The 11,815-nt window shown below is 34.1% G+C and overlaps 1 protein-coding gene across 2 annotated transcripts in view; it reads right to left on the bottom strand.

Annotated features, from left to right (window-relative positions):
* Nucleotides 1-6,884: 6,884 nt before the first annotated feature.
* LOC117172815 overlaps nt 6,885-11,815 on the bottom strand; it is a 14,536-nt gene continuing 9,605 nt past the window's right edge. The window contains exons 1-5 of one of the 2 annotated variants that reach the window (XM_033361059.1): nt 10,884-11,193; nt 10,178-10,511; nt 9,909-10,098; nt 7,471-8,025; nt 6,885-7,335 (exon numbers count right to left, since the gene is read on the bottom strand). In XM_033361059.1, the coding sequence (XP_033216950.1) occupies nt 7,162-7,335; nt 7,471-8,025; nt 9,909-10,061 (882 nt within the window). In that variant the 5' untranslated portion in view covers nt 10,062-10,098; nt 10,178-10,511; nt 10,884-11,193 and the 3' untranslated portion in view covers nt 6,885-7,161. Of the gene's footprint in view, nt 7,336-7,470; nt 8,026-9,908; nt 10,099-10,177; nt 10,512-10,883; nt 11,194-11,815 lie in introns of those variants that run through there. The other variant, XM_033361058.1, reaches the window with a different exon arrangement.

Here is an 11,815-nt window from a genome sequence, read left to right as displayed (position 1 = left end):
GGATAAGATTGTAAAAAATATATAGATGTAAACGGAAAGATTGTAAGGAATGGAAGTCATGTAAACCCTTAGGGGACACATTATGAATAAAGAAGAACTTACTCAAATTTGAAAGTATATTTTTTAAACCATCACGTATTTAAAAAAATTGTGTAACAAAATCGCACAAGAAGGCCTAGTAAGAATTATGTTCCCCAATTCAAGATGTACAAAAAATGACTTATAATATTCTACACTTTTCTGATGAATTTGAGGAAAAATAGTTTTATCTGCTTTAAATCTTTCAGAATTCCTTTAAACCTCCTAAAGTTTATTTACTCGATTTTATTTATTTTCACATTCTCATTCCTGAGAATGTAATGTAATCGTCCAAATTTTCGATCTCTGGTTTTAACGGATCTTTACCTTACGGCACTCACAGAATCCGAAAATCATAAAATTTCATCGGTGTCTGTCTGTATGTATGGTTACCTGAATGTTGTAGCCACGCTAACTTTTGAAGGATTTGTCCAATCGAGTCCGCATTTGGTACACTTCTGAAGGTACCCAAAATAAAGGCTAAGTTCGTTAATCAGATATTTCGAACAAAAATTAAAAAATTGGAAGCATTTTCAAAAATTTTAAATTTTTTAATTTTTGTCTAAGTTTCTTATAGATCGGTGAAATACTTGCAAATTATCTCAATAAAATTTGTTATTTTGATGAAAATTAGAAAAGTTATATACTTTTCAAAAATGTGAAAATTTTCAAGAAATATAACAAATTATTTTTTTCATAAATTCAAAAACATTCTTCAAAAATTTCACTAGATACCAAATATATTTAAAAACTATTCTAGCCGAATTTTTTGATTAGCCCAAAATTTAAAAAAATAGAGCCTGTATAACGTAACTGTTAAGCACGAAGTGCGATTATCGCAATGAGAATGTAATCCCCAAGGCCGTAGTTACTTTGACAACTTTCTTCAATGACAAATTTTAAAAAAAGTGTTCAGCTTCACTTAAGAAAAGGGAAAATGTTTAAAAAACCACAGCAGGGCCCTATTAGGATCAGGAAAAATAAAATGTGAACATTATTTTGCAATATCAGAATAAGCAGTACCAGACCAAGCTACCCAAGTGCGAAGTCACATAGGCCCAACATTGGCCCATAGTCGGCAAAAATATTGCCGAATCTCGACTGCCATTATCGCGCCAAAGACGGAATGATAACTATGGCCTGCACTTGGCAGCCAAGGTTTGGCTGCCATTGTCGACCCAACACTGGGTACCAGTATTGAACCAAACCTAGCTGCCGTCGTCGCACCTTTGCCGGATTGATAACTATGGCCTTGACTTGGCAGCCAAGCCTTGGCTGCCATTGTCGGTCCAACACTGGGTACCAATACTGCTATAGTCTAAGGTCTAAGGATATGACAAAAAAGGTATATAGAAATAATTATTAATTGATTGCGAGTACTTTGAATATAAATATTAATGGTCCTGTTTAGATTGAATACATATATATTACAAATAAAATTTCTAACCTTAAGGGGTATCGAACCTACATCTATATACCTAAATCTATCACCTAGCAGTCGGGAGTGCAAACCACTGCGCTAAACCGACAAGTTGAAACTAAGTGAAAAAGTCATCCTCACAAGCTGCAGTTCAGAAAAGTTAAAGAACCAAATTTTAAGCTCTCTTTTTATAATTATTTATTATTATGTGACGTTGTGTAAATGTAAAATACACGAACTGTTAACAGGAATATCAATACAATAATTTTTAAATAAATTATTTAAACCGATTACAATTTTTCTTTGCGTAATATTTCGTTTTTGTCCGTTGTAGCCTACTTTACAACTTTTTGCAATGACAGGAAATGTAATTTTTCATAAACATTAAAAATTTTTAATGACAGAACTTAACAAATTTCATCGTGAACTTTGACAATATTTCAATAATTTTTTTTTAAATTTTTCGTGTAAGATTTGTTTATTAGGTGCTAAAAGTGAGACTTGGCGAAATGAAGTGCCGATTTTGGACCAAGCGTCGGTGGAGGATCGGAAAATATAGATAGCCAATATAGGCTGCCAGCACTGGCTCAACATTGGGCCGATTTAAATAAAACATGGTTTGCCGTGGTAAAAGTGACACTTGGCCCAGTAGTGTGCCGTCACTGGGCCAGACTTTGGCAGATCCTGGTGAAACATGGCTCTCCGTACTAAAAGTGAGACTTGTCGCAATAAATTACCGATACTGGGCCAAGTATCGGTGGAGGATCGGCAAATATAAATAACCAATATAAGCTGCCAGCACTGGCACAACACTGAGCCGATTAAAATGCCGATATTGGCCCAATAACTTTAGCCGACCTTTGGCTGCCAAAATTGCACCAACACTGGGCCGTGTATTCAACTCCGGCAATTCGCACTTGGGTACACACAAAAAAAATTGTAATAGACATTTGATATAATATTTTTTAACATAGAATGTAGAAAATTTCGCATTGTGGTCTGTACACAAATGTGGAGGGTAATGAAAATTCCGAGCGTGGAGCGCGAGATAAATATATTATTGAGCGCGAAGCACGAGAACCAACAGTCGCGCGCTCAAACTAGCGAGCGAAGCGAGCCGCGCGCGCAGCACGCTTTGAGAATGTGCCCCCGAAGCGGGCGGATTTTTGTTTATTAATTTTACCAAATTGAAATATTTTGCTTTAAAATCTTCCACACTCACCTTTTAAATTTTTTGAAATCAATTTATATGTTTAGAAACTTTTTTTAAATTTTCTCTTAAAGTACTTTTTTTTAATAAAAAATTAACAAAAATTTTCACACGAATCTTGAAAAAGTTATGTTTCTAATCTTGTCAGACCTTCTAAGCCATCTTATCATTAAAAATTATTCAAATTTTTCCTGTTTTTCTTTTAAATTCGGAAAAATTAAAAAGGTTGCCTTAAAATCTTCCAGATTCTTCATTGACAATTTTTGACATCGTTTAAAATGTATTGAAATCTTTTTAAATACTGCCTTAAAATTAATTTTTCAAGATAAAAAATTATATTCATTATTTGTAGAAACCTAAAAGAATTTTTTTCATTTCCGTGACACCTTACAAAATTTAAAAAAAATCTTTACAAGTTTTATTTATTTACAAATCGTTTCAAAATTCCTCAATATCTGTTAAAGTTGCGCAAATTTGAAAGCACGTTTTGTAAACCAACATAAACTTAAAAAAAATTTTTGCAACAAAATTGCGCAAGAAGTTTTAATAAGAATTAAAAACTCCTCCTAATAGCCAGTGCTATTAACAAATGCTCGTGCATTTTCGGCTCTATAAGAGGCTGGTCTACGCAACATGTAGCAGAGCCGACTCACCGACGATGCTACACCGGCTCTTTTATAACACTTCACACCGTCTTCCGCACCGAAACGATGCAAGATATGTCAATGGTCGCTCTGGCTGAGATGAAAAAGGTACGCTCTCACGTTCGACACCGAACTTTGCACCTATAGAGATTTGCATGGACTTGATTCGATCTGAAGTATTGCTAACTTATGCGCTTTTTGTGAGAAGTATCTTTATTCTACTAAAAAACAGCATTTCGAAAGACGAACTTCGACATTATGAAAATCATCTAGACGAATTTGTACACAGCTTTCGGATCTTAGGCGATACCCCATTAATGCGATTTAATATACATTTGACTCAACATCTTTTACAGTCTGTTTGGTATTCAGGGCCATTGTGGGCAAATTCTGCATTTCCCTACGAAGATTTCATATTTTCGTTAAAGCAATTGGCAAATGGTACGAAATGCATTGACCAACAAATGTCTAAAAATTCACTTAAATTGCTGCATTATAAATGCAATATGACCAACACTTCCCTTCTACTTATTCTAAATAACTATATAGAATCATTATTCTCCACTAGTAAAAAAAAATGCTTCTGCATATGTCACTGAAGATGTGGTCTTCTTCGTTAAGGGTAAAATTTCCATCTATAACATTTTTCCTGATGCAAAAATATATAGTAAATGTATATACAACCATCAGGTTCTTCACAGCGTAAATTATAATAGTGCGAAACGAGTTAATGATACTGTAGTCGAACTGAAAACTGGAAGCATCGTTCAAATTGTTGACATCATTAAAACAGTTGAAGAGAAGTGTTATCTGCTCGTCACAAAAATACAAATGGAAAACTTGATGGTCGGGAATGAGTTACCTATTGCACTGCCACACATTTTCATAATTAGACGTGCGAAAGATACAGTTTTTACACCTATTACCGAAGTATTGGACAAAGTTATGGTTCTTGACTTTGGAACACAAAATGTGTATGTATGTAAAGATCCAAACACGTTTGAGGGATCTTAAAATGAAAATAAACAATAAAATGTTTTTTCCAATTAATTTGAAGTTTAAATTGAAATATTAAGTAATATAACAAATATTTGCTTAATTTTATAATAAGCATTTTTGTTTTTTTTTTCAACATTTTCACACTTCTTAATTTCCTATTTCGAACAGGAGTAGATTCGAAATTGCTCATTTTACGAAACTCCAAATTTAAACGTCGATACTTGTTCAAGTTTAATCACTACATGTGTAAACTTTTTCCGGTACCATATATTTTAATGCTTTAATAAAAAATTTTCCTGGTTTATAATACCTACTGAAAATTGAAATTTTTTCAGTTTTAAATCTTTGAATTTGAAGATCAGTTTAACCTAAACTTGGGTCATTTTAAATGCTCAGCAACATAAAATAATTATTTCTTAGGTTTAAGTAATAGTTGAATTTATCATTCTTGTTATTCTAAATTTTTCTTTTCATAGATTTTAAAATTTCTACGATTTTAAACCTTGTTTCATGTGAAGTAAATCGTAAATGTTCATAATTTAAAATTATTCATTGTACATGGTTCGAATGTATTATCCCTACTGCTTTATTTCAAAATTTATATTGTGAAATGAACATGAATAAAAAAGAAAAATGTGCCTATTTGACAGATCATTATTGTTGTCTATATAACATGCACCTGCTTCAAATTTTTCCTTCTGTTATCACCCACAGTAATTTACATAATTAATTCGTGTTCTGGAGAAACAACATCTTCACCCATATCACTGTTTTTAATGTACTTACTAAATCTTCGAAGTTCAAAAATTATTAAAAATTCGTTACATTTCATTTTGTCAATGTAGACTAAATTTTTTTATTGAAAAACGTTTCTATTAATTTGAATTTAGTAGAAATTACACCTTTTTTTATTTATTATACTCTTAAATTCACATAATTCACGAATTTTTAATTTTAACAACAAGAGGGTTTTTCTACTATTTTCTGATTTAATTATGGAATGGAAGCTTCTAATGTGTCCCCTAAGGGTTTACATTTTTCTTACACCTTCTCTATTCCTTTACACACCCTCCACACTTACTTGGTGGTGGAAGGGGGACCTACAGTTTAAGGTGGGTTCCGAACCACCAAGAGCAACAGCCTTAAGTACTTAGAGAAAACCTTTTTCTCTAGAGGTACCGGTCCCACGACTCTCCGGAGATGAACAACTCCCTTGCTAGGCTAGTGTTCACCGCATGGGCCATCGAGACTCTTCCAGAGTGCGAGGCGGGAATCGAACCCGCAAGCCGAAGGAGTGGGTCCAAAGCCTACACTTTAGCCCCCACGACCATTGTCTCACTTTTTTCTGATTTAATTATATTACTTTAAATATTGAATTGAAAGTTTTAATAATTACTTTGATTTAACAAATTTCGCTAAATATTATTTGTATTATATTATTCATTTATATGTCCGAAGTCAGTTTTTATTCTCATAAAACAATAAATATTTACTGAACTATAGACCTAAGGTAAATATTAAATAACAAATTTTATTCCGCATTATCAATTAACCACAATAATTATTTAATAATATTGTATTATATTATAATCCAATGAATGAAAATTTTGTTACATTACTTCAATTGAAAGCAATTCCGGTCTCTAAATTTACGTGCAATTAAATGCATCCCATGACTTATCTCCATTTTTATATTAACCACTATTGGATAATACAAAAATATTTACAAAACTCACTCTAAATTGAAAGTCGTCAATTAACTTCAAAAGACGGCTCATTGGCTTGCGAAACAATGCAGTGTAGTAGACCGCACTATAGTTCTAGTGAATGTTTACAATTCACTGCAGGTATAGACATTCAATTCACTGATAAATTTTATAATTACGATTTAACAATTGGATATTAAATTTAATTCACCATATTTGACTTGAATTGCGTTTTACCAAAATTCTCGATTGTCGACTTCATTTTTAAATTGTAGTCAATCGATTTTTAATGAATCTTTTTTTGTAGGGAAGGTATTTGGTTGGTTCAACTTGAGTTATTACGTGAAAATTATTTCTTGCACATTCCTCAAAGGTGACTAAATACTAATTTACAAAAAGTAACAATTATTTCTTTCTTCCATTTTTTCGAAAACAGCGCTTTTCCAACAACATTTTAATTTAAAAATCCGGGGTTGGGGTCATGGGTTAATGTTGATCGAGTAGAAAAAATGTGGAATTCATATTTTCGTAAAACTAACACTTGGGGGGATCGTTTACCAAAAATTGAATTTCTACACGCATACTTTTGGACCACCCTAACGCGCCATGTTTTCGCATGTCGAGTAGCCGTCAAAAGTCCATACAAATTTTTATTATTTTCTTATAAATTGAAGTTAACTCTTTCTAGTGGTTCCTATCGAATTCTATGGTTAGTTTAACCGCTTAAAAATAAACATTAAACATGAATGTGCAACCTAAAGCTAGATTATGTATATTATGAGTGAACTCATAACATTTATGAAGGGCTACATTGATCGAAGTCCCACTTTATATGCTTGTCAATTTTATTGAAAATTCACATCTCTTTAAATAATAAACTTATATTAAGAAAAAATAATCTAATGCCTATACAACTACATCCCTGGCTTTAAAAAAGTAAGATTTAACTAGGTACTCCAACCCAAGTCCATAATACCTGAAGAAATAATTAGCCCAATAACAATACATAAAATAAACTAAGTAGGAAAATGACATTAACAATAAGCATAGGCTGATTAAGTAAAATAACTTTCTGTTGAACCACGCGGGGTGAGTTGACATCTGTTAATTGTCTTCCGCCAACGTGTTGATTCTCGAATTAATCGTCAAAAGCTGTGCTACAAACGCTGCATCTCTCATTACCGTAGCCAGAGCTGCCAGGAGATCTTCTAAATCCTTCTGACTCATTCCCAACTGACGAGCACACTCTCTCACAACATCTGCTTCATCTGAATTAATCTGCAAAGAATATAAAAAAAAAAAACATTGCAAAAATAATTAAAGGAAGATGTGCAAAAAAAGATGGTTCGTTGAAGTAGTTAAACCAGAATCGCTAAATTGTAGAGCTGATATCCGCCAAATGAGTTAACGCACCTTGGCATGGTTGAAGAACTTGCTTAATGACAGCTTTCTCTTCTTCTTTCCTTCAATTGCCTGGTAGAAAATGGTAAAATCCTGTTCATCAGGTGGGTTCATAGTGACTTTGAAGTAAAATCCAGCAACAACGTGACCCTTACTATCCCTGGCTAACAAACTCCTAAAATTGTAGACTATGTTTCTTCGTTCCGTGACATCAATGGCAGTAAGATATGGTCTTTCGACGTAAATTAGAGCGACCTGAGATCGCTCCAAGGCACTAGGGCTAGTTTGCTTTTCGTGCCACTCGACATAGTAAGGGTCTTCGGCGCATAAAACGTAGTTGTACTCTTTCTTAACTTCAGACTCGTCCGACTGAGTGAACCAACCTGTGTGCGGGTACATCTTATCTGCCATTACCGTAATCACCCGGGCAATGTGATAACCTGGATCCAGTAACATGATACCTCGACGCCCATCAATCTGAATTTTCAAGCATACAAGAACGTGTTCTTTTTCGCCACTGTCAGCTGCTGGAGGACCTCCCACGTACCCTGAGATGTCTCCAATCGTCTGTTTAATCAAAACATAATTGCTTAAGTAAAAATTATAAATGACACTACTATCGGCGAGAAAATCATAGGCATCTGCCTTTGAAGCTTAAAAGCTCAGTCAAAAAAAATGCTAGCGCAACTAAACAATAGTCATATGAAAGCTGAAAGTGTTCTACGTAAATCAGCTTGAACATGTTTATGTAAAAAAAATTTTCTACTTAGCAGACTGAAAAATGTAAAAAAAAAAGTAAGGATTTTCGGGTATATTTAAGAACAGACAAGTTCAGAGTATTATTTCTTATACAAGGGGCGATGGGAAAAATTTGAAAAAATTCGTGAGTATGAGGAAAACTGTTGTGAACCAGTTGCAGTTGAGAAATAATAGAAAAAAAAAATTGTTGCTTAAAGCTACAAAAATGCGCAAATATATTATCTTCAGTTCTAATACAGATATTAAAGCGATTCAAACTGCAAACTGTAATGGATATGCTCTGTAATTATTTCCGATTTCTCGGAAGGATGTGACAGTCTTATTTTTTGTAAAAATCGCGATATTTTTTGTTAAAGAAGTGACAGAACGCAGGGGGGCCACGTTTTTTTTACTGCCGACCGCTGGTCCCTTTCTTCGACCCATGAGCAGGTGTCATCCAAGGATTCAGAACCACGGGTCGAAGAAAGGCACCAGCGGTCGGCAGTAAAACAAACAACGGGCCCCTCCTGCTTTCTGCCACTTGTTTTCCAACCAAAAAAAATGTCTAAAAATATCGCGATTTTCACAAAAAATAAGACTATCACATCCTTCCGTGCGATTAAAAATAATTACAGAGCCTATCCATTACAGTTTGAATCGCTTTAATATCTGTATTAGAACTGAAGATAATAAAGTTGCACATTTTTATACTTTTAATTAACAATTTTTATTATTTTTTAAATTTCTCAACTGAAACTGGTTCACAACAGTTTACCTCATACTCATGAATTTTTCCCATCGCCCCTTGTATAAGAAATAATGCTCTAAACTTGACCGTTCTTAAATGTACCCGAAAATCCTTACTTTTTTTACATTTTTCAGTCTGGTAAGCACAAATTTTTTTTTACATAAACGTCTTCAAGCTTATTTACGTAGAACACTTTTAGCTTTCATAGGACAGTTTTTTTGTTGCGCTAGCATTTTTTTTGACTGAGTTGTTAAGCTTCAAAGGCAGATGTCTATGCTTTTCTCGCAGATAGTAGAAGCTAACTTTATTTTTATGGTATGACCCATCGCTGTTTGATGAGAGAGTAGGTCTGAAGTATTTTGTCAGTGTCTTTAAATTTCAAGAAGTAAGTCTGGAAATAATGTACAACCATTTTATATGACGAAATATTTAATGTTATTTTCTCATTTTATTCATAAGCAGGAACACTTTTCTCGTCTACTTTTAGTATAGGGTCAGTTTTTTTTATACTAGCATGGATTTTAGGATAGAGATAACCTTACGAATAATTCGAATCTGCAGTTTACTACTTCCCTAGACAAATCTTTAGGCGAATGCGTTTCTAATATAAACCTGATTGCAGATGGTAGGCGATTTTAGGTATTGAAAAAAAACCCATCGGGTTGAGCACATCAGAGTTCATTTGGAGGCTTAATGCGAGTTGAGATAATTGGGGGTTTTGAGAAAGAATGTGAGCTAACAGGTTTATTGTCTAATATAATCTACCAGTTACTACAGGAAACTAGTTTAATTTAAAATACGTGAAGTAATTTCATTTTGCTTCAGAACAACGGTACACCTGTCTTCGCAAATTGTCAATCCTTGGTTTCTCATCATTTTACAAATTAAAATAAAACTGAACCTGAAGACCGTGGCCATCTGTCTTTCTTAAGTTAAATACGTATCGAATATAACTATGACATACCTCTTCACACGATACCAAGTAAAGGCCATTTTCTATTCCAGAGAACTTTTTGCTTAACTTGCACAATCGATTCAGCAACTCAAAGCCGAGCCCAACGCAAGTGTGATGTTGGGGAGTAATGACTGGTTGATATTTTCGGTAGAAGCGGTCCATTAGAGTTTCATCGCTCTCTTTGAAAAATTTGTAGAACCTAATAAAGAAACTTAAATGATTAGTATCTGAATTACACAATTCCGAAATTGCAAAGTAAAAAATACTTAATGAACAACCTCAGAAAATTATCGACGGTATCGTATCGATTTTCGCGCAATAAGCGCTGCGTTTCGAGTTCAACGCATCCCGCTAGTTCCTCATATTGTTCAATGGTTGGAACATTCAAGGTTGGAGACTCGTAGTGTGCCCAAACCGGCAAAGGTAGAGGCACATTCCTGATCCAGGGCCCGCGAGCCTGTCCAGACGGCTGACAGCAAATTTCCGTCGTCGTGAGTCAACTTGGCCATTCACTGCCCCAGCGTCCAACTGTTGGCACGTAGCCATTCTCATCCCTGCAGCTGCTTATTGGCTCCACAGGGATCTCTCCGTATTGTCTGTCCTTCTCTCGCTCTACAAAACCAAAATTTGTTTAGTCACATTTTCCAATTTAGAACAAGCCATTGGCTATGCCGCTATGAGTCTTCAATATAAGCCTGCCACTCCAAATTCAATCAAAGTCTATTAGAAAAACTGCAAAGTAGTTGGACCAAATTGGGATAACAAAATTTAAGACCATGTGATGAGTGGGTCATGTAACCAGATTCCTACCTTACCATAATTATTTAAATGTAGGATCAGACCCTCGTTTCTTAGTACTTTTTATTTATTGTCCAATATTTCTAACTCGATGTGGCGCTTCGTGTAGAAGTAAGTTGGGAAAAAAAAAGTGAGGGTAAATTAGGAATCTGGTCACGTGACCACTCGTCACATGACCCTAAGCACCTTTTTTAATGAAACAATTGACTTTAAAAGTTTCATCGTCAGTACAAAACATTTTTAGGTAGTCCTTAATTATGAAATGAAGAAAGTGAATTGAATTTATTCGAGAAAAAGAAAGATGTTTCCGGTTAGAGATGTGTATGTATGAAAGTCCTTCAACATTCTGATTACATTTTTGCTCCGAGTCACGTTATGTTTACTGAAACGCGTTTAGCCTGTTGTCTCGGGTTTTAAACAAGTGAGCTAATCTTTTCGATACGCTTGTAATTTGTTTATCGGAAGTTAAATCAATTAAAAATAAAGGTTGAATGACGTTATCAGGTTACAGAATATGTATCAGAATATTCCTATCACCCAATGGAAAATTCCAGATAAGTCCAACAAAAGCTTTTCGAATACGACATACGTACTCGCATATTTATAAAATAATTCTTTTAAGAACTTCTTATAGCAATATTTATTTATTATCAAAATACTGCTTCAAAAGGATTAATGTATCAATGATAAGTAAGCACTCTGTACTCTCTGCAGGAGTGAAAATACTCAAAGCAATCGAACAGTTTCGGCCCAGCGAAAAAAATTGTGAGTTGGCTTAGAAGTTTTTGAAAATGTGCAAGAAGAATGTTTTCTTAGTTAAGTGAAATGCTATTATTTTACTTTCATGAAAAAAACCTTGTTTGTGGCGTTTAAAACGTTACAAAATCACACAAAAGAAATTCCTAAATCAATTAATACTAGGACGAAATATCTTGACAAACTACTTTTTTCAAAAAAGTATGTATGCAGAAAAAAAATGGTTTAATTCCTAATAGTGAAGTGAAAATTATTATGGAAATCATACTGAAGCTAACTTGAGCTGAGGCAGGCGGTTTCGAGGAATCGTAGAAGTCGTAAAATAAACATTTTGGAGAATGCTGGCGACTTGCAGCGATAGA

This window comes from Belonocnema kinseyi, chromosome 5, assembly GCF_010883055.1.
Source record: "Belonocnema kinseyi isolate 2016_QV_RU_SX_M_011 chromosome 5, B_treatae_v1, whole genome shotgun sequence".
Lineage (NCBI taxonomy): Eukaryota > Metazoa > Arthropoda > Insecta > Hymenoptera > Cynipidae > Belonocnema > Belonocnema kinseyi.
Note: the sequence above shows the minus strand (reverse complement) of the source record. Positions and strands in the feature narration are given on the sequence as shown.